This window comes from Ursus arctos, unplaced genomic scaffold, assembly GCF_023065955.2.
Source record: "Ursus arctos isolate Adak ecotype North America unplaced genomic scaffold, UrsArc2.0 scaffold_32, whole genome shotgun sequence".
NCBI classification, from domain to species: Eukaryota; Metazoa; Chordata; class Mammalia; order Carnivora; family Ursidae; genus Ursus; species Ursus arctos.
Window position 1 is genome coordinate 909,968 of NW_026623008.1, and position 24,154 is coordinate 934,121.

At 47.8% G+C, this 24,154-nt stretch overlaps 1 protein-coding gene across 1 annotated transcript in view; it reads right to left on the bottom strand.

Moving 5' to 3' along the window:
* Window positions 1-8,008, bottom strand: part of CFAP74 (cilia and flagella associated protein 74) — a 61,786-nt gene extending 53,778 nt beyond the window's left edge. Inside the window, exons 1-2 of the mRNA XM_057305445.1 lie at window positions 7,823-8,008; window positions 2,921-3,002 (exon numbers count right to left, since the gene is read on the bottom strand). Coding sequence (XP_057161428.1) covers window positions 2,921-2,984 — 64 coding nt within the window. The 5' untranslated portion in view covers window positions 2,985-3,002; window positions 7,823-8,008. The remainder of the gene's footprint in view (window positions 1-2,920; window positions 3,003-7,822) is intronic.
* Window positions 8,009-24,154: the final 16,146 nt, after the last annotated feature.

Genomic DNA, 24,154 nt, shown 5'->3' on the forward strand with positions numbered 1-24,154 from the left:
TCATCACACCACATCTCACCTCACCTCACCACATCACAACTCACTTCATCTCATCACACCTCACCTCGCCTCACCTCACCTTGCTTCACCCTCACCACACTTCACTTCACCAACCTCACAACACCACAAACCACACGACAGCATGCCTCACTTCACTTCACATCACCATAGCACACAACTCCATATCTCATCTCACCTCACTACACCTCACCTCACCTCACCACACCTCATCTCACCACACCTTACCTCACCACATCTCACCTCACCTCACCATACCTCACCTCACCTCATCTCGCCTCACCTCATCTCACCTCACCTCACCTCATCTTACCACACTTCACCAAACTACAACTCATCTCACCACACCTCACCTAATCTCACCTCATCTCCCCACACCTCACCTCATCTCTCCACACCTTACCTCATCTCACCACACCTTACCTCATCTCACCATACCTCACATCACTTCACTTCACCCTAGCACATCTCACCACACCTCACTGTACCACACCTCACCTCATCAGATCACACATCACCTCACCATACCTCACCTAATCTCACCTCAATTTGCCTTACCTCATCTCACCTCACCTCAACTCACCTCACCACACCTCATTCACACCACACCTCACATCACCAAACTTCACATCACTACACCTCACCTCACCATACCTCACCTAATCTCACCTCACATCACCACACCTCACCTCATCTCACCTCACCTAACTTCACTTCACCACACCACCTCACCTAATCTCACCTCACTTCATTTCCCCACACCTTACCTCACCTCACCACACAACCTACCTCATCTCACAATGCCTTACCTCACCTCACCTCACCATACCTCACATCACTTCACTTCACCCTAGCACATTTCACCACACCTCACTGTACCACACCTCACCTCACCAGACCACACATCACCTCACTATACCTCACCTAATCTTACCTCAACTCACCTCACCTCATCTCACACCTCATCTCACCTCACCACACCACACCACACCTCACCATACTTTACCTCACCTCACCTAATCTCACCTCAACTCACCTCACATCACCTCAACTCACCTTACCTCACATCAACTCGCCTCAATTCATCTCATCTCACCTCATATCACCTCACCTCACTTTACCGCACCACACCTTGCCTCTACTCACCATACTTCACTTACCTTCCCTCACCACACCTCACCTCAACAAACCTCACAATACCACAAACCACACCACATCACACTACACCTCATCTCACCTCACCTCACCATACCACACCATTCCACACCTCATCTTACCTCACCTCACCACATCTTACCTCACCTCACCACACCACACCTGACCTCATCTCACTAAACCTCATCACACCTCACCTCTCATTTCACCTCATTAAACCTCATCACATCTCACCTCTCATTTCACCTCACTTCACCACATCTCACCTCATCTTACCTCACCACACCTCACCCATCTCGTCATGCCTTACCTCACTTCACGACACCACACCTCACCATACCTCACTTCACCTCAACATACCACAAGATACCTCACCTCAACATACCTCGCCATACCTCACCTCACCTCACCACGCCTCACAACACCATAAACCACACCACATCATACCTCACCTTACCACACCCCGCCTCACCACACCTCATCTCACCAAACCTTACTTCACATCATCACACCTCACTCACTTCACCACACCTCACTTCACATCACCACACCACACCTCACCTCACCTCACTTACTTCACTTCACTTCACCTCACCACACCACACCTCAACTCACCATACTTCACCTTACGTCATCACACACCTCACCTCACCTCCCCTCACCATACCACACCTCAACTCAGCACATCTGACTTCACCTGACCTCACCATACCCCACCTCATCTTACCACACCTTACCTCATGAAACTGCACTTCACCACACCTTACCATACCTTACCACACCACACTACACCTCACAACACTGTAAACCACACCACACTACACCTCACCTCACCACACCTCACCTCACCACACCTCACTTCACCTCACCAAATGTCACCAACCCTTACGACACCACAAAACATACCTCACCTCATGTCACCTCAGGTCACTTCACCCCAACCCTGTTCACCTCACCACACCACCTCAGCTCACATCACCATACCATACCACACCACACTTCATCATCTCACCTCACCTCACTAACCTCACCACACCTCACATCAGCCCTCCTCATCACTCCTTACTTCACACCTCACATCAGCTCACTTCACTCTACCACATCTCACCCCACCCCACCGCACCTCCTCATGCCATAACTCACCTCACCTCACTATACCTCACCACACCTCACCTTGCCACATCACACCTCAACACATCTCACTTGATCACCTCACCTCACCTCACCTCGCTTCACCTCACAATACCTCACATAACCTCACCTCACATCGCCATGCCTCATTATACCTCACTTCAGTACTGAGAAAGGAGCCATGCTGCGGTTAAATGGAGGACCAAGAAAATTAGTCCAGGTTGGATTGTTCTGGCTGATGCCCAGCAATAGCCCAAATCAAAGCATATCTTTGAAAAACTTGAGATTATCAGTGATTTTTTTAATCTAACAGCTTTCAGGCAAAGAAAACAAAAATAGGTCATATTCAAAGGATTGGGATAAAAATGGCAACATATTTCTCAATAGAGATGTTAGAAACTAGAAAACTATGTTCTGCCACTTTCAAGATTCTCAGCCATAATTTATCTTTCTTTCAGCTAAAGACAGAAAAATAAAAGCTCCCTCTTTAAGAAAAAAAATATAAGCTTAAAAGATGAATTCTTTTTGAAGAAAAGGAATTAAGGGAAACTATGAAGCACATCATTTATCCTCATTGTTGCTGAAACACCTGTTATTTGTGAAAAGACCTTATTACCATCTTCCACAAGCGGGATATTGTCCAAAAGCTCCTTAGGGAATAGGCTAGCATCTTCTTCCATCTTGGGAAGCAGAATTAGCTATAAAAAAATTATTACAGATTTAGATGAATAAGGTCATAGTTTTAAAAAACCATAAATATTGGGTTTCATAAGAATTAACAATTTCTCTTATCAAAAGACATTAAGAAAATGGGTAAGCCACAGCCTAGGAAAAAGCATTTGCAGCACATAAACTTGACAACAGTCTTATATCCAGAATATATAAAGAGTCGCTAAATATCAACAATATAAAGTCCAAACTCCAACTGAAAAGGCACAGAAATTTTAGGACAGACATGGTAAGGAAGAATACACAAACGGCTAATAAGCTTTTGAAACTGCGTGCGGCAGCATCAGTCACTGGGGAAATGTGAAGTAAAACCACAATGAGATACTGCTGTGCACCTAACAGAGTGCCTAAAAGCAAAAATACGAATACTAAGTCATAACGCTAAATGTTATGGACATAGACTTACCGTGTGACCCAGAAATCCCACTCGAGGTATGTGCCCAAGAGAAACAAAAATATGGCCTTAAAACAATCTTGTACATGAATGTTTATAGCAACCTTACTCATATAGCCCCCAACTGGAGACAACCCCGGTGTCCGTCCTTGTGAGACTGGACTGCCGCGCAGTAACAAGAGAGAACGAAGCTGATCCACACAAACACATGGATGGGCTTCAGAAACGTTCTGTCAGGTGAGGGAAGCCAGACACAAAGAGAACTAGGAAACCCAAATGCAGGCAAAACTAATTGTCCGTGATAGTGGTTTCTGGGTTAAAGGCAGGGAATGGGGTGGGGGCAGGAGGAACGCGGTGGTGGAGGATGTTCTAGATCTTGTTTGGAGCGGTGGTTACGTAGCTGTTTGTAATGATCAAAACTCTACCAAGCGAACATTTACGATGTGTGCGTGATACAGCACGTGATATACGTTACCGGGCAGTGCAAAAGCAATTCTTCTTTTTAAGATTTTATTTCTTTGTGGGGCGCCTGGGTGGCTCAGTCATTGAGCGTCTGCCTTCGGCTCAGGGCGTGATCCCGGCGTTCTGGGATCGAGCCCCACATCAGGCTCCTCCGCTATGAGCCTGCTTCTTCCTCTCCCACTCCCCCTGCTTGTGCTCCCTCTCTCGCTGGCTGTCTCTCTCTCTCTCAAATAAATAAAATCTTTAAAAAAAAAAAAAAGATTTTATTTCTTTGTGAGACAGAGAGCACGAGCAGGGGGAGGGGCAGAGGGAGAGAGAGAGAAGCAGACTCTCCCGCTCAGTGGGGAGCCCGACATGGGACTTGATCCTAGGACCCTGGCATCATGACCTGAGCCGAAGGCAGACGCTTAAGCGACTGACCCACCTATGTGCCACTCAAAAGCAATTCTTAAGAAATTTCAGGATATTCATTACACGTTGGTTATCGTTTTGGGAATGTTAGGAGCTTGTCTGTCTAGAACTTACTACGGAACGTTGATATTAAATGTTGATATTATGTAGGAGATGCTAAAATTGTAGATGAATTTGTTTTTCATTGTTTAATTTAGCAATTGCTTCAGAATAATTCACTGAAAAATATTTTCAAAGCCTAATAATGTTTCCTGGATAAATCATTAATAAGTCAATGCTGGTAATCCATTTTTTTAAAATGCTACAAAGAAATAATCATGCGTTACAATTCTGAGAGGCAGAATTTTAAGGCATCTTGTAAAATGCCAACGATGTTCCTCCCACTTGAAGAAAATCTATTAACCTACTGGTCCGTGAACAGCAGAGCTTTTAGAAGATATTCACAGAGTGGTTGAATCTACTCTGCTTTGTGCCCATGAACTCCATGTGCTCATGAGAATGTAGTTTAATTGACCCCGCAACGAAGGACTGTCTGATAAGAGCTGGAACATCACAGTTTCATTTAAAACGACCATATTAAACAACATATACTTTTTTTCAAGCTTTTATTTTTAAGTAGTCTCTACACCCAACATGGGGCTTGAATTTACAATCCAGAGATCAAGAGTCGTGGGACGCCTGGGTGGTGCCATTGGTTAAGCCTCGGATTCTTCATTTTGGCTCAGGTCATGATCTCAGAGTTGTGAGATCGAGCCCCATGTCCGGCTCCGCTCTGGGCATGGAGTCAGCTTAAGATTTTCTCTCTCTCTCTGCTCCTCCCCAAACCCCCTCTCTCTCCCTCTCTCTAAAGGATAAAAAAAAAAAAAAAAAGGAAAGAAAAAAAAGTCACCACTCCACTGAGCCAGCCAGGTGCCCCTAAACCACAAACACTTCGACTGTCCAGTTAAAAATGGCAGTTCTAGCAGGTGGCTTCTGATCCCTCTTAAATTCTCACTAAAACAACAGAAGGATTCAGTTTTTCCAAAACATGAATCTATAAGGACAAGGCAAATGGGAGAAGACATAGTTTGAAGAAAACAGAAGCTGGGTAGCGTGAGGATGATATCGCCCGGGCAGGCGGATGCATGGACTGACCCTCTGGGGGTAGAAACTTGAACCACGAAACCCTTCGTGCGTAGCACCAGCTGGTGAAAGTCCCCACAACTGGGTGTCTATGAAGTGGGGGTAAAGCAGAAGCAGAAACAAGAGATTTGCTAAAACATGCTTGAGCCACAGCTGGACCATCCATTTCTGGTTTTGGCAGCATGGCTGTCCAGGGCGCTGGCATCACACTAAAAAGAAGCCGAGACGCTAGTAAAATTGTATTTTCATTGTCTTCAGAACCTTGAAGAATTGGCTAGAAAATAAGAAATCTTCAGGTCAAAACCTAAGTAAAGGCAAGCATATAAATATGTCAAATGGCCAAAGTGAAAAAACAAGTCTCTTTTTAAGTTGGATGAAAAAGACCAGTAACGATAACCAAAAAATCGAACTGCCGGCTATTTAAGAGACATCTGAAACACAAGCTTACGGAAGGACTGCATTTTAAAAGTCAGAAAAAGATGCACTGGGTGGAAACGGTAATTGGAAGCTGGCGGAGTTATCCAGAAACACACAAAATACGTTAGGCAAAAAGCAGCAACAGCAATAAAGAGCATCCTAACCAGATGTTCAGCTCACCGGGAGGATGCGACAATTTTAAATCTCCGTCATTTCACTAACATGGTCACAAAGTAACCAGAGCAAAGACGGACGGCACAAGGAAAAGGTCAAGATACAAACTCTTATGGGAAATTTGAACACACCTCTCTCAGGAACTGGTGACAAAACCAGATAAAATAAGCCATCAACGACATACATTTAGACAACGCCATTAACAAACTGAACTGACACCCAGACCCGGAACACGACGGCTACGGAATGTGAAGTGCTCCCTTAAAGCAAACACAGAACATTTACTAAAGCCATCTCCTGGGCCGGGAGCAGGTCTCAACCCACTTCAAAGGAGGGAAATGGTACACAGCTTTGGACAGAGTAGGGAATGTGGTCCATTATGTCGAGATGACCTTGTATGGTGACAGATGGTGACATGACTTATCACGGTAACAATTTCATAAGGTAGATAAATATGAAATCACTGTGGCCTCATCTGAAATGAGCACAACGTTGCATGTCAGTTATTCCTCAATAAAAACAATCATGCAAAGCTTGTTCTCTGACCAAAAGTCATCAGCCCAAATCAGTAGCAAATAGAGAACGACTTTTTGAGAACTACTAAGAAACATACTTTAAAAAAAAAAGATTTATTTATTTTAGAGAGAGAGCGAGGAAGAGAGAGAGTGAAGTTACGGGCGGTGGGGGGGGGCAGAGGGAGACAGGGAATTGCAAGCAGACTCCCCGCTGAGCATGGAGCATGACTCAGGGCTCAACCCCACACTCTGAGATCATGACTTGAGCTGAAATCAACAGTCGGAGGCTTAACTGAGTGAGCCCCCCAGGCGCCCCTAAGAAACGTACTTCCAAATAACTCACGGGTCAAAGGAAAAACAGTCGTGGAAAAGATACAATACTGGGTGTTGAGTTTTAATGACAGGGGCGCCTGACCACCTGCCGGGCCCTCACTGCATCTGTTGGGAAAAGGCTAAGCCGAGTGCTCAACAACCATTTCAAGCAGTTACACAAAGAACTGCCAAACAAACCCAGAGAACGTGGAAGAAAGAAGATTGGGAAGATTAGAAATTCATGCAACGAAAACAGACGTGACAGAGAGGCTCCTGAAAACCAGAAGTTTGTATTTTTTTTAAAGATTTTATTTATTTGTTTGACAGATAGAGACAGCCAGCGAGACAGGGAACACAAGCAGGGGGAGTGGGAGAGGAAGAAGCAGGCTCATAGCAGAGGAGCCCGATGTGGGGCTCGATCCCAGAACGCCAGGATCACGCCCTGAGCAGAAGGTAGACGCTTAACAACTGCGCCCCCCAGGCGCCCCTGAAGTTTGTATTTTTAAAAGATTATAAAACTGACAAATATCTCATGAAACGTTAAAAAGTAAAAAAGTCAATCAACAACTTTATGCCAATAAACTTGAAAATTTAGATAATGGGCAAGTTATTAGAAAAATAGTACTAATCAAAATTGTTTGAAGAAAAGAAAAAACTTCAAAAATCCCATTAGCATAAAAGAAACTCAACGGACAGTCAGAAACGTTCCTCGAAGGGAGCTCCTGCCACGTTCCGGGAAACTCTCGAGTCGCAGTTCGCTTCTGGGAAGTAGGAGCAGAAGGCCCACTCCCTGACTTATTTCTCGGAGCTCACTTGGTCACCTTTGTCAGCAAAGCTGGACGACGGAAGCGGAGAGCGAGTCGTGGCTCGCACGTCCGGCCAGGACAGACGCGACCCTGCAGGGTGGGGCATCCCCAGCCTGAATCCCGCAGATGAAACCTCAGGACCCCCGGGGGCTTATTTAGCGTTAGAATCAGCTTACTTCACCACGGTGACAGACCAAACGAAGGGGATTGTATGATCAACTCGACCAATGTGGAAAAAAGCATGGATGAAACTCAACATCCCACTTAGGCTTCTTAAAAAGACTCGGCGATCTTCTACTAGACGCGGAGTGTGGGAGAGGCTGTTGGCAGGAAAGGTCCTGTGTCCTCCTGACCGTGAAGAGTGCGCCTGCAGGACTGAGAACAAAACAAGGACGTTTGCTAACCCGCTTCCATCAGCGCCCGGGGCTCCCAGCCAGAACCCGTGAAAAGGAACAAAAGACGCTCAGAAGGGGAAATGTTTTCAGATCACGTGACTGTGTGTAGAAAATCCCAACGGGCACACAGATATCCGTTATTAAAGTTATTGAGACAGTTTAGTGAAGTCGCTAGATATAGTTTAGTCACAAAAACCAGATATGTTGCCATTTATCAGGACAGACGGGAAAATGGGGTTTGGAAGAGATGCCATGTATTTACCGTTGCGTCAATAAATCCGAAGAACGTAAGGACAGACACAGCAAAAGATGTGCAGAACCTCTCCGGAGAAAATGCTGGAGCCTCACTGGGGGGCATTAAAGGAGGCCTCAATAATACGTAAATGGAACAAATGATCCAGAAACTTCAACAAATGGATGTTGCGGCGGCGAAGAGGGAAGGGGAGGCCACTTTAAACCAAAAGAGCCTTAAGAGACAAGTCAGCCACATGCGGAGTGGGGGTCCTGTTTGGATCCCGATTCAAGGGAGCAACTGTAGAGGACATTTTTGAGATGGTGCGGCAAAGTGAACCCAGCTGGGGATTAGATTTTAGTAAGACATTCATGTTAATTTTGTTGGGGTTGATAATGATTTCGCAGTTACGCTAAAAGTGAGTCTTGACCTGTTAGAGCTGTAGTACAGGTGAAAACATCACGCCTGGGGTTTTCTTTACACTCCATCAACGGGACCCGCAAGCGAGGAGCGGCAGGTGCAGACAGCGGCGCAGAGCGGGCGGCACGGAAGGGGGACGGCACCTGTGAGTCCTCGTCACCACCTTCTCTACCTTTCTGAGATTGCAATTTGCCACAGTACAAGTGCAAAAAAAGAAAAAAGTCAATATAAATAAATAAATGCTCAAGGGCGCCTGGGTGGCGCAGTCGTTAAGCGTCTGCCTCCGGCTCAGGGTGCGATCCTGGCGTTCTGGGATCGAGCCCCACGTCAGGCTTCCTGTTCCGCTGGGAGCCTGCTGCTTCCTCTCCCTAGTCCGCTCCCCCTGCTCGTGTTCCCTCTTGCTGGCTGTCTCTCTCTCTGTGTCAAATAAATAAATACATAATCTAAAAATAAATAAATAAGTAGATAAATGCTCAAGTACTGGAGACTCAGTGTTGTCAAGACGCCAATTCTCTCCAAATTGCCCTGCAGATTCACTAACCGCCCCCCCAATCCAGCAGGGGTGTGTGTGCGCGCGCACGCCCACGTGTCACCAGCGGGCAAGGCCTCAGTCCCGTGCTGAGGAACTGGGCCTTCCCGCCGGGACTCAGTTCCACGCGGATTAAAGACTCACACCAAGAGCGACACTCGGCAGCAGTGGATGGTGGGGGGTGGGCAGCTTCACGGCCCCAGGGTTTCCTACACAGGACACTGAATACATGAGCCGCCAGAGGAAAAGCTGGCAGACGGTCACGCACATTTGGAGTTAAAGGAAAGTTACAAACCAGAAGACAAATTCGACACGTTACCCAAAACGTCTACGGTCACGACCACGTATGGACTACCCACGAATCAACAAGAAGGTGGGCAGCCTTGTGGCAAAGTGGCATGACGTCAGCAGGCACTTTGCACTAAAGAACAATCACACGGCCAGTAAGTGGGGGGGCCGCACGCCCGGTGTGTCAGTGCGCCCCGAGTCATGCCTGCTCTGCCGGCATTATTAGCACGGCTCCCTTGAACTCTTAACAGGGTCCTGCTTTGGATGATAAACTATTTGTTGGTATTAAACAAACAAAAATTGCCCAATCTCATTTGTAATTAGAGAAATGCAAATTAAGACCACAATCTGGGGTGCCTGGCTGGCTCAGTGGGTTTAGCGTCTGCCTCTGGCTCAGGTTGTGATCCTGAGGTCCTGGGACTGAGTCTCCCACATCAGGGACTCTTTGCTCAGCGGGGAGTCTGCCCCTCACCCCACCCCACTCCCGCTCATGTGCACGCACTCACGTGTGTGCGCTCTCTCTCAAATAAAGAAATAAAATCCTTTTTTAAAAAGGAAAGTTAAAAAGTATATAACTCTGTATTACTTTCCCATTGTTGCGGTAACAAGTTACCACAAACCCAGTGATTTAACAGATGTATTACTTTATGATTCTGATGGTCAGATTCTGAAATGAGTCTCACTGGGTTCAAATCCAGGTGTGGGCAGGGCTACATTCCTTCCTGGAGGCCCAAGGGAAGATTCCAGGTTCTGGAGGTCACCCACACTCCTTGGCTCAAGGCCCCATTCGCCGGCAGCGTGAGTTACCGCCTTTCTCCTGGGGCTCTCTGACTCTCTCTCTGGCCTCCCTGCTCCACTTCTGAGGACCCTGTGGTTGCACTGGGCACACCTGGGTAATCCAGGATACTCTCCCCAGCTCAAACCCCCATTTAACAACCTGTGTTCCCCGGCCACATCTTCTAACCTATTCCCAGGTTCCGAGGATTAGGTCAGGGACGCCTTTGGGGGGCATTATTCTGCTTCCCATTCTGACTCCAGGGTTCCGCTCCTGGGTGTGCGCCCTACAGATGCTCTTCAATGTTGTGTCGGTGTCCTGGGGCTGCAATCGCCAAGTGCGACACATGGGGTGTCTCAGGGCAACGGAAATGTACTCTCTCACACTTCCGGCGGCTGGGGATCTGCCGGCAAGGCGGGGGCAGGGCCATGCTCCCTCTGAAGTGCTGGGCTAGCGCCTGTTCCAGGCCTCTCTCCAAGGTTCTACAGTCCCCTGGCTTGTGGCAGGGTAACTCCAACCCTCATATGATGTTCTCTCTGTGCGTACATCTACGTCCAAATACCTCCTGTTTATAAGGACACCTGTTGTATGACCTCATCTTAACAAATGACATCCCCAATGACCCTACTTCCAAATGGGGTCACATTCTGAGGTCCTGGGGATTAGGGCTTCAACCTATGACGTTTGCTCCTTAAAGAAATACAATTCAACTCATAACACGCGCAGGCATCAGGAGACATAATGGGACCCCCCGAGGGCAGTGCTCGGAACGAACAGCGGCAAGTCCGGAAACCAAGAGCAGAGTAGCCGCTGCCGCACGATTCCTCTCCTCTGGAGCGCTCCAGGGTGACGCAGAATGACCGACAGCCACGCGCCGAGCTGCAGGTGCACCTCTTCAACACGACTGATGGGGAAGAAGGTGCAAACGCACATACACTGCTCTTGCCCTTTTTCAGAGCAGGTGCCCCAGATGGGGCAGGTGAAGCAGGGCCCAGACGGGGTGTCAGGGCCTGAGTAGGAAGAGGCCGCCCTGTGGAGGGCATCAAAGCCCAAGTGGGCTGGGGGCGGGGGTGCCTGCTGGGAACCACCCAGCTCCAGCCTCAGAGGGATGACATGGCCACATAGCTTCAAAGCATCTCCTGACAAAATACGTGTAAGTTACGAAGGGAAAAAGTAACTTCCCATTGCAGACATTGGCAGACACCCCTTTAATTAAGTGATCAAGGCGAACGTCAGCAGTAATGTGACAAATGGGCCACCGTGAGCCACCTGACAGCGTGGAATGAGCAGAACGTTGTGCATAAACTCTGTGATTTTCCTGCAAGGATGCATAATGTGAATCTCATCTTGAGGAAACATCAGACAAACCCACACGGAAGAGCTTCCTACAAACCCACCTGCAGCCGTCAAAGGCACAGTCATGAAACCCCAGGAAAGGCTGGGGAACGCTGTGGACTAGAGATGAAAGAACACAACGACCACGGAGTGCAATGCGTAATCCCAGACTGGGTCCTTGCACTTAAAGCAAGGAAATTAGAATCGCAACAGCCAGTCCCGGGTCTTGCGGGGCGTGAGGTCTGCGCGCGGCAAGGGGGGATGGGTTGGCTTTTGCGGTGCTGGCACGGTTTTATTTCTTGACCTGGGTAGTTGCTACTGATGTTCATTATATATATATATATATATATATATATATATATATATATATATATATATATATATATATATATATATATATTTATTTATTTATTTATTTTTCCCCCCTGATGTTCACCTTAAAACCAGTCTGCGCTGTGTGCGTGGACGCGCGCGTCTACCTGCAGAGAGTACCTGTGAGGGAACCCCTGGCGCCCCGCGGACGCAGCGGGCCTGCTCAGTACCCCGCGCAGCACCTGGCTCAGCGCACAGGTGCAGGGAAGGCGGCGCGGGGAGGAGTAGCAGCTGATGGGAAACAGCCCAGGCCCCTCCACTGCGCAAACCGGGTTATCCTTTGAAAAACCCAATGCGGACGCTTGGGAGGCTCCCTCGGTGAAGCGCCTGCCTTCAGCTGAGGTCATGATCCCAGGGTCCTGGGATCCAGCCCCGGGTTGGGCGCCCTGCTCAGCGAGGAGTCGGCTTCTCCCTCTGCCTCTGCCGCTCCCCCTGCTCTTTCTCTCTCTAGTAAATAAAATCTTCTAAAAAGTAAACTTAAAAAAAGAAAGAAAACCCGGGGGGAGGGCTTGGGGCGCCCTTCCTCCCATGGGCCCACCAGCGGGGCCCCCAGCCCCGCTCAGTGCTGGCACCGAGGCGCCCGACCGCAAACCCCGCGCACGACCCCGAGGGGCGGGCCCCCGAAACGCACCGGGGGCGAGACCCCCGCAGCAGGCGCCTGCCTGGCAGAACGTGGGCGGAGGGCGCCGACCCGGCCGGCGCTCGGGGCGAACGGACCCACCTGTCTGCGGCCTGCAGGGTCCGCCGGCTCCTGCGGGGCTCCCGGGCGGCCGCGGCGGTGTTGGCGCCGCGCGGCTCCGTGGCAACGGGCGGCTCCACGGGGCGGGGGGGCTCGGGCGCCGCGCGCACCCCTGCTCGGGCGATGGTTCGGTCCGGCGCGCGCCCGCGCAGGCGCAGTGCGCCGGAGCCCGGGCCCAGGCCGCCCGCCGAGGGGCGCGGAGGGGACGCGGCGGCTCGGGGCCCGCGGTTGCGCGGGGCCGCCGCTCGGGGTTTGGGCCCAGCAGGCTCACGCTCAGATCGGTTGTCAACCCAAGAAAGTGGGCGTGCTCACGTGAAATCGGGATTTCCCACGGCCGTTCGTAGGACGGGAGAGATGCGGGCTGCGCCGGGGCGGAATTGAGCCCCCTTCCTCCCGGCGCGGGGCGGTGTCGCTGTTATTCCGTACCCCCTGCCCTCCTCTCTCATTAGGGCGACCCACCTGGCCGCGGAGGGTGCGTTTGCCGCGCAGACGTGGGGGTGTCACGAAGGGCCCCTCCCACCGGGCCGCGCGGGGGCCGGGGAGAGAGTGGGGCGCGCCCGGCCCTTGCAGAGCGCAGCGCCTGCCCGCACGCTGCCCGCACCGGACTTGCAAGGTGGCTGGGCTGACCCGTGCCTCCTGGTGCCACAGCGAGGTCCCGGAAGTGCTGTGGTTTTGTGCTGGAGACCATCCGTCAAGACAGCCACCAAGCCTTGCAGAAAGCGCAGCAACGGTGGAGCCGTGCGGGTTATCCGGTCACCGCCCGCTGGTGGCGTGAAGGTCTCCCCGCTTGGAAGGCTGGGCTTGAGGGGCAGACCTAAGGCCCCGTGTCAGCCCCCCAAAGCTTCTCCCACCCCACGCGCACGACCACGTTTCTTCCTCATCAGCTTCGCCTCGCTGGGCCTCTCCATGCTCACCATCCGTGCGCTGCCCACTACAGAAGGGAAGGCTAGCAGAGGACTGCGAACAGAACAGCCGGGTGTGCGCCAGGAGCAGCCGCCCTGCGGAGCAGCTGTGAAGATACCGGGGCTGTTCCTATGTCGTGCCCTGGAGGGATCTCCAAAACCTATTGTTAAGGAAAAAAAAAAAAAAAAAAAAGTAGAACACTGTGTATGGTATCTTTCTACGAAGGGGCCGAGGCAATAAGAGCACACATGCGTATTTTCCTACATTAAATAACATAAAAATAGTTACCAACCAGGGTCAGGAAAGTGAGTTGCATGTTGAAACTAGATTTCTCTAAATGTGCTTGTCCCTTTGGCTATGGGACTGTGTAATTACACCGACAAAAACAAATCGATTCCAAAAATTGGAAACAAAATGAAAGAAATGAACCTAAGTGCATGTCAGGTGGGTGGCATAGCCTTACAGAAAATAATTCAAGTGACTTTAAAACCCAACGATCTCATTGTACTTAACTAGTTAGTAAGGGCAAAAGAGCTGCAGAGAAATCTCCGACTGTTCACAGTAGTCCTGGGTTTAGTTAAAATATAGCTGTGACCATTCTGGAATTGCAAGAAGTGAGATAGAGCAAATAAGTAGTATGGTAATATTAGGGACCAACATTTTCACCCTGAGAGAAGAGACAGAAATATAAAATAGGCTTAAAACTAATCTTGGGTGTGAATGGGAAATATTAGTATAAATTAATATAATTAAAAAATGTATTTCTGTGGCACTTGGGTGGCTCAGTCAGTTAAGCCTCAGACTCTTGATTTCAGCTCAGGTCATGATCTCAGGGTTGTGAGATTGAACCCCCGTCCAGCTCCATGCTGCACGTGGAGCCTGCTTAGAATTCTCTCTCTCCCTCTCCCTCTGCCCTTCTGCCCCTGCTTGTGCACTCTCTCTCTCTCTCTAAAAAAGAAGAAAATAGTAACAAATAATAAAATAAGTAAATAATAAATTTATTTCTTAGCTCTGTCCGCTGAAAATGTCTAGAACTGTCCAATATGGTAGCCACTGGACACATGTGGCTATTTCAATTTAAAATTAATTAAAATTAAATACTTGAACAGGTATTTGTACACCAATGTTCACAGCAGCATAATTTATAATAGCCAAAAGGTGGAAACAGCCCAAATGTCCATGAATGCAAGAATGCATGGACAAAATGTGATATATACATACGATAGAATATTATCCCACCCTAGAAAGGAATGAAATTCTGACACAGATTACAGCATGCATGAACTTTGAAGACATTGTGCTAAGTGAAATAAGCCAGACACGCAAAAATAGACAAGGCAAGAAACAACAATTGCTGGAGAGGGTGTGGAGAAAGGGGATCCCTCCTACATTGTTGGTGGGAATGCAAGTTGGTACAGCCACTCTGGAAAACAGTGTGGAGGTCCCTTAAAAAGTTAAAAATTGAGCTACCCTATGACCCAGCCATTGCACTACTGGGTGTTTACCCCAAAGATACAGACGTAGTGAAGAGAAGGGCCATATGCACCCCAAAATTCATAGCAGCAATGTCCACAATAGCTAAATCGAGGAAGGAGCCGAGATGCCCTTCAACAGATGACTGGATTAAGAAGTTGTGGTCCATGTATACAATGGAATATTACTCAACCATCAGAAAGAACGAGTTCTCAACATTTGCTACAACATGGACGGCACTGGAGGAGATAATGCTAAGTGAAATAAGTCAAGCAGAGAAAGACAACTATCATATGATTTCTCTCATCTATGGAACGTAAGAACTAGGATGATCGGTAGGGGAAGAAAGGGATAAAGAAAGGGGGGTAATCAGAAGGGGGAATGAACCATGAGAGACTATGGACTATGAGAAACAAACTGAGGGCTTCAGAGGGGAGGGGGGTGGGGGAATGGGATAGACCGGTGATGGGTAGTAAGGAGGGCACGTATTGCATGGTGCACTGGGTGTTATACGCAACTAATGAATCATCGAGCCTTACATCGGAAACCGGGGGTATACTGTATGGTGACTAACATAATATAATAAAAAATCATTAATTAAAAAAAAAAGAAAACTCTCCCCCCCCAAAAAAAGAAATAAGCCAGACACGAAAGAACAAATATCGTTTGATTGCACGTATGTGCGGTACATAGTGAGGTCAAATTCATAGAGACAGAAAGTGGAATGGTGGCTGCTAGGAGCTGGGGGTGGGTGTGAAACGGGGAGTTAGTGTTCAATGGGGCAGTTTCAGTTTGGGAAGACGGAAGGATTTTGGAGGTGGTTGGTGCTGATATATGCTAACCATGTGAATGTAGGAGATGTTGCTGAACTATACACTTAAAAAGGGTTAAAAAGAGGGGCGCCTGGGGGGCTCAGTCGGCTGAGCATCTGCCTTCTGCTCAGGTCATGATCTCAGGGTCCTGGGATTGAGTCCTACATTGGGCTCCCTGCTCAGTGGGGAGTCTGCTTCTCCCTCTCCCTCTGCTGCTCCCCCTACTTGTGCGCTCTCCTTCTTTCTCTCTCTCTCTCTCTCTCTCAAATAAATAAATAACACCTTTTAAAAAATGGTTAAAATGGTAAAATTTATGCCATGTATATTTTACCACAATAAAAATAAATATTTCAATTAAATAAAATTTAAAATTCCATTCCTTGGAGCGCCTGGCTGGCCCAGGCTATGGAGCATGCAACTCTTGATCTTGGGGCCGTGAGTTCAAGCCCCATGCTGGGTGTGGAGCCTACTTTAAACAAACAAACAAACAAATAAATAAATAAAATAATTTTAAAATATAAAATTCCATTCCTTGGTTGCAGTAGCCACATTTCAAGTGTCAGTAGCCTGTGTGGCTAGTAGCTGCCATATTAGAAAGCAGAGATATAAAAAGTGCCTGCTTCTCTTGAGTTGCACTGGTCTAAAAACAATCACCAATTCAGTAGCAGTGAGCACTCTTAGCACCAAGCTCATTGTCCCCGCTGCCATTGCTACTAAAAGAAGCTGCAGCTTCTTAGAAAAATGACTGATTTCAGATCTAAGGCAGAAAACACACAAGATGATCTTGGAGCATCCTATCAACAGAAAGCAAGGAAATTATCAATGAGTCCAGCATTGTGTCGGAGGACTTGCTAACCAATGTCAGGTGCTCCCATTGGTCAAAGTAAGGGCAATTTGAGAGAAAGAAAAAAAAAAAAAAAGAAAAAGAAAAGTCTTTACAGCGGATTGAAGCACAGCAAATACGTTGACATCCATGAGTTCATTTTAAAATTAAAATCCTCATTGATCACTTTTGAAGGATGCTAGGATACTACGTCACTGTTCTGAAAACTGTTGCAGCTTCCGTGGAGGAACCGCACTCCGATCTCCCTTCAAGAAAGGATTTGCATTTAGCTGAAAGGAGTGCAGCGGTGCCACAGTGAGCCAAGTTCACTCTCTTTCTGAGTCATTCCTGGTCAATGATCGAGCGTGGCAGGGGCTCTAGGTGGACCATACCCACCAGCCCTAGGACTCCTCTAACGGACAATTTCTGCTCCAGAGTTCCTCTACCCCCTTCCCTCGGGTTGGCCAAAACTTTGTCAGATTTGCACTAGAGTTAGGTTCTCCCTGCCCGATTCTGCTTCTTCCCACTTTCCATCCACAGGCTTCAGATTAGTATTGCCGTCTGCGGGTTTCCTCCGTCCAATTACACTCCACCCCTACCCCCCATCTTTCATAGGCATGAGCCCCCAATAAATCTCCTATATTCTGAATGCCATTTCATAGACACGAGTTAACAGTTGGTAGCAGGAATGGTCTGAGACAGTAGACAGTAGGAGGGGGATTTTTAACTAGATCACTCACTGCCCAGCTGGCAATGAGTACCCCATTCTGGGTCATATGTGGATGCCTTGAACAAGGTGGCAGCCCACTGATACAGTTTTCACCATTAATAAATTGGGAGGACAGTGGTTGGTACAGTGATTGTTTGGGAGGATGAAGGAGATACACACAAGAACAGTACATCTCAGGGTCGTGAGATCGAGCCCTATGTCGGGCTCTGTGCTCAATGCTGTCTGCTTGAGATTCTTTCTCCCTCTTCCTCTACCCCTCCCACTCATGCTCTCTTTCTTCCTCTCTCAAATAAATAAATAAATCTTAAAAAAAAAAAAAGAAGAGTACAATGAACTGGCTGCACGGACACCCCACAGAGGGATATGAGAAGTTGGAGACAGTTAACAATAATTGAAATTAAGTGTGTTGACACCAAAAGCAAAAGCAACAAAGGAAAACTAAACAAGTGGGACTACATCAAACCAAAAAGCTTGTGCACAGCAAAGGAAACCATCCACAAAATGAAAAGGCAACCTACTGAATGGGAGAAAATATTTGCCAATCATGTATCTGGTAAGGGGTTAATATCCAAAATATATAAAGAACTCACACAACTCCATAGCAAACAATCCAAACAATCCGAATAAGAAATGGGCAGAGTATCTGAGTAGACGTTTTCCCAAGGACGACAGAGACATACAGATGGCCAACAGGTACCTTAAAAGATGCTCAGTCTCACTCAGCACCAGGGACACGCAGATCAAAACCACAAGGAGCTATCGCCTCACACCTGCTAGAATGGCCACCATCAAAAAGACAAGGACTAACAAGAGTTGACAAGGATACAGAGAAAGAGGACCCTTGTGTGCTTTTGGTGGACATGTAAATTGATGCAGGTCCTATAGAAAACAGTGTAAAGGTTCTTCAAAAAATTAAAACTAGAACTACCTTGAATCTCAGTCAAGGTAGCTTTGTAATGCCAAGGTCAGGGTCCTGGTTGGGAAAACCTCGACACATGCAATGGGGATATCTGGGAGATGCCCCTAAAAATTTTGGTTCCCTAGACTTTTCTGAAACATCAGAGAGTGCAAAGGTTGCCCACCCCTAACCCCTAAGGGAAACACCAGGACTCCCCTCTTATGGGAAGATACTGTAGAGGTTTCAAAAACAAGGCGACAAGGTCCCTTTCAGTATCTGCACCCTCACGCGTCCCGGTTGCCAGGCTGGCAACTAGGAATAAGCTGTAGCATAGCCTCATTAAATACATGCTCGACATGGTAAGAAAGAAAATTGTATGAAAATAACAGAAAGCCTCACTAAAATGTAGTTGGGAGGTCTGGTGTGTGCAGGGGGTGCTCTCAGGCCCTACCACTCCTCATCAACTGCTGACCCAAAAGAAGAGAGGGACCCTGCAGGTGGATGTGACTTCACTACACCAGCAGGAAGAAAAAAGGCTTTCCTCATCTGCCCAGCAACAGCCCAGCCAATGAGAGACAGTCACACTTTAGCCACTGAGAGACAGTCACAATTTGGCCAATGAAAAACTGTCACAACTTAGCCAATGAGAGACTGTCACAGCCCAGCCAATGAGAGACTGTCACAGCCCAGCCAATGAGAGACTGTCACAGCCCAGCCAATGAGAAAGCACTATACTTAAAACTCTTAGTTTGCTCCAGTGGACTTTGCTTACAACCACCCTTCCACGATAAAAAAAAGCCTTCCTTTCCTTTGTTCTCTGAACTCACTGATGGTTTTGCTGTGGCTTGCTTGTGTAGGTTGTAATTCTCTTTTATTCCCAAATAAACCCATCTTTTGCTGGTAAAAGAACTGGAAGTTTTATTTTTAAGGCTAGCAGGGGCTATATGCCAAAGGAGCTGCAAGAATTAGCGGGCACGTGTCGGCGGTGGAATGGATTTGGAGGGTGCAAGATCACAGGGCAAACGTGGGACTATAAAAGGGAGAGTTTGTTGACGTGGGGCATTCTCTCAGGATATGGGTTTAATACCCTGGCAAGGACCCCAGAGGATGTGAAATTTGCTGCCAAAGTGGCTGAAAATCTTCCAAGCTTGATGAAAACGATAAGCCCACAGATCCAAGATGCTGAACAAACCTCGAGCAGAATAAATACAGGAAACATAGTACAGGCACGTAATCAAATTGGTGAAAATGAGAAATAAAGAAAAACTCTTTAAATCACTCCGAGAACAGACACATTTCACATAGAGCAACAAAGAAATGCCAGGAATCTTTTTGAGAGAAACCTTTCAAGCCAGAGACAATGCAGCGACAACTTGAAAACACTGGAAAGAAAAAAAAAGAAAATCAAACAGAAACCACGGATCATCTAAACTCTGTACCCAGAGAAAACAGCTTCAGAAAATTTTATGGTATGTTAATTATATCTCAAAAAAGTTGTTATTAAAAATTTTTTAAACGAAGGCAAGCCTCTGCTTCTGGCTGGGATGGAGTAATAGAGACAGATTTACATTCCTGCCTGAAACGACTAAAAAACTGAACAAAATACACATGTGCAGAATGACACCAGTTGTGAGATTAGTGGACACCAGGGGACTGAGGACAATGATCCCTGAGAGATGGGAACAGATTAGGTGAGGATCCCACCTTACTGCCTGGAGAAAGCTCCCAGGCCACTTCTCAGGGAACGGGGACCAGGCAGAACATGAGCCATAAAGGAAAATTGGCAAAATGGATCTCGTCAAGATTGAAAGCTTGAGCTCTTGAAGAGTTACTTTGAAGAAAAATGAACAGACAAGCCCCAGACCGGAAGGAAGTATTTGCAGGATATACATCCAAAGAAGGACTTCTGTCTACAACACACCAAGAGCCCTCAAACTCAATAAGAAGGCCAACAATCTCATTTTACAATATTGACAAAAGGGACGCCTTGGTGGCTCGGTTGAGTGTCCGACTCTTGGTTTCGGCTCAGGTCATCATCTCAGGGTTATGAGTTCAAGCCCTGCATCAGGCTCCACGCTCGGCTGGGAGTCCGCTTGAGATTCTGTCCCTCTGCCCCTCCCCTTGCTCTCTCTCCCTCTCAAATAAATAAATAAATCTTCAAAAGAAAAAAAGAAAATATTGCCAAAAGATTCAAACAAGCGCGTAAAGAGGGGCTCGGTGTCATAAGCCATTAAGAAAATGTACATGAAATCCACAATGAGATGTCTATGATAGTTACAAAGATGGCCAAAATTAAAGACTTATAAGCAAGCGTTGATTAGAAGGCAGAGCCACTTAAAATCTCGTCCGTTGCTGGTGGGAATGCGACATGGTACAGCCACACTGGAATTCAGCTTGGTAATTTCCTGTAAACCTACGTTCCCCTTAAAATCCCATAATCCTACAACCAGGTATTTATTCACAGAAAATGAGAACCTGTGTCCACACAAAGACTTGCACTTGAGTGTTTGAAGCAGCTCGACTCCTAATAGACAGTAACTGGGTACAACTCAAATGTCCGTCAGCAGGTGGGTTTAAGCAACTGGGGTGGATTCGTGCAATGCAGCACTGCTCGGCAGTAAGAAATGAACTTCTTATCCATGCCACCACGTGAATGAATCTCAAACGTATTATACTAAGTGAAAGGATTCTGTATCAGTCACTCATCTCTGTGTAACGAGCGGCCACAAGACACAGCAGACCAAAACAACACACTTAACTCACAGCTTTTGTGGGTCAGGGTCGGGTCCCCAGCTCTGCCTCTCACGAAGTTGTAGCCAAGATATTGGCCAGAGCCACAGTCATCTTGGGGTTCACAGGGGTCGGGTTGCACTCTCCAGCTCGCGCTGGCTGCGGTGGGCATCAGCTCCTCGCTGTCTGCCGGACCAAGGCCCCGGTTTCTGGCCTGGTGACCAAGGCCCCGGTTTCTGGCCTGGTGAACCTCTCTCTTCGTGAGCTCTCGACATGGCAGCTGGCTTGTCAGAGTGAGCAGAGTGGAGTGCTAGCAAGACTGGTCTTTTACAGGCTGACCCTGGGCGTGATGTCTTGTCACCTTTGAGGTATCATTGCAATGAGTCGCTAGGTCCAGATCCCACCCCAGGGAATGCCCGACACCAGGAGGCAGGGGTCACCAGGAGCCGTCTTAGAAGGCCGCCGGCACCAACTTCGCACCGTGGGATTCCGTTTATATTCTACTTTAGAAAAGCAAAACTAAAGCAACAGAAAGCAGATGCTCATGGCTACTTGGGACCAGGCCTGGGGTCTGACCACAAAGGGGCAGGAGGGAACATTGTAAGATGGTAGACATGTGTAATGCTGGCTGTGGCCCATTAAACCCATGAAACTGTATACTTAAAATTGGTGAGCTTTATTGTATATAAATTATATGTCAACAAAGCTGATATAAAGTGAAATAAAATAAAAACCTAGATCCAGGCCACAACCTAAAAGGCCATGCATAACCTGACCTGGACCCCGCCTGCCTTACTCTGCTATCCTTTCCCACTCCCTACATCACAGCCCACACTGGCCTGGCTTTGCCTCTTTTTGAACTTGCTCGTTCATGCCAGCCACAGGACTTTCTTTCTTTAAAAAAAACATTTAAAAAAAATTAAAGTAATCTCCACACCCAACGTGAGGCTCAAACTCACAACCCCAAGACCAAGAGTCACATGCTCTTCTGACTGAGGACTGAGCCAGACAGGTGCCCCAGGACCTTTGCACTTTCTGTTCTCTCTCTGAAACAGTTACCTGGCTCTTGATGTGGCTGGCTTTTTCTCCAGGAGGGATAGGATATAATTCAATTTCAGCTCAAATATTGCCTCATAGTAAGGTCTTTCCTGACTACCCTAAGTGCCCCCCCAGCACAATTACTCTATTATTTTTGTCTTGCCTACATTCCTTCACAGCCTGTATTTCATCTGAAACGATGGTTCATTTACTCACTGATTGTCCATCTTCCCCTTTCTAGAAGGTGAGCTAGTGGGGATGGGGACCTTTTATATGCTTTTCACACCCACTGTCTAGACCAATACTTAGCACATAGTAGGATGAGTAATCCATTAATATTTGTTAAATGAATATTGATCTGCGTGGGGACTTCACCCGAGGAAGTCTAATGAAGGTAATCAAATGTCAAGTATGAAAAAGGTTACTGTTTCTATTTGTCTGACATCCTGCCCAGAGGGTCAGCATCGAGGACAAGAGGGCGAAGAGGGAACCTGACGTCCTCCTGTCACACGGTTTGGGGAGCAGCCTTATCCTGGCTGGTGGCGGGGACCGCCCTCCCCCGCAGTTCCCTGAGAGTCTCCCTGCGGTTGATTCAGCCCCACCCCCATCCAAAATAGATGTTTTCCTCACTTGACTGACAGCCTTTTTGTCAGGAATGCTAATTTGTGTTTACTGTTTTCTTTCACGTGAAAGAATTCAAATCACTACTTTAAAAACATAAGACAGGAGAATAGAATTCTGGCTTCTCCGCATTAAATATGACCAATTGTACTGGAACGTCTGTTTGACTGGTGTAGAAATAACTCTCCGAGTGGCCAAGTCTGATGTTTACTGGTTCTCAGGGCCTTGGTTCCTGAGAACAGCATGGCGGTAAGCCCTACTTCCTGTCAGCCCGCCCTTGGTCTAAGTAGACAGGCAACCTCGGGCGCTTGCAAGTAGTTTGCGTTTGATCCTTTCTGCCAAGTTCCTTCTGCTTCTCAAATGAATGGATTCCATCTGAAAATCACAGCATTAATAATTACAGCCTAAGAAAGTCTCTTAAGCTCAAGAATATTCTTCTGTGTCACTGCTATTTCTCTCCCCAGGAAAATAATACAGCAACCTCACAAATATATCAGGCAGGGATTTTAAATTTAGCTGGTGCTGCTTCCCCTCCCAGATCCCTATGACTCACCTCTACCTCCCGGGGCCCATCCTGCTGCTGGCATGTATGCTGGCCAGCTCTCCGCCCAAGCCTCAGACTTGGTGCCATCCCTTCCCGTTGGCTGTGAGCACCGGGCAAAGCGATTACCCAAAAGGTAAATGGTACAAAAAGGCTGCAGGCCGATGACCTCAAGAATCTAACAGACCAGCAGAGCATCCGTTTCTAGTTTTTCCAGATGCAGCTTAGGGCTGCTGTGCAGGGTCCCAGGGAAGTGCTGTCGGTGACTCCCAGGGACTACCCAAGGAAGGTGGAGTTTCCATACCTCCCAGGACCAAATGCACGACTGTCCTGCTCAGTGCCATATGGGGAGAGCATAATGCCTCCCCGCACTAAACAGGAGAAAGAGCACGCCCTCACGCCCCGAACTTGAAACTGGACGGCTCTGCTTGGGTCCTGCCTACGGAGAATCCACCATGTCAAATAAGCCAAAAGGGACGCCACGGATGAGTTAAGTCGACCTATGGGGACCAAATGCCTTAGGTTTGAAATTTGAGTTCCTTTTTCATCCTCATTCCCCTGGTCTGGTAGCAGGCCTCCTGTTCTGTGCTCTCAGTGGTACCAAGAAAGGGGCTGGGTTGTCTGGGCGACGGGGAAAGGGCACAGATCTCATCTGAGATGGACAGCCTTCCGCTGCAGAGATCCTTCTTCTTAAGGATTTTGAAAGTTTCACCCAAGTCCTACTTGGAGGGGTGGGTTCTCCCTCTCCCCTCAAAAAGTAACAGGTGTGGAATTAACATGGGGAACGACGTACAGTGTTTTCCAAGGAAGGGAGGTGGCTTGACCCAGACTTCTAAATGGGGGAGCATTTCCCG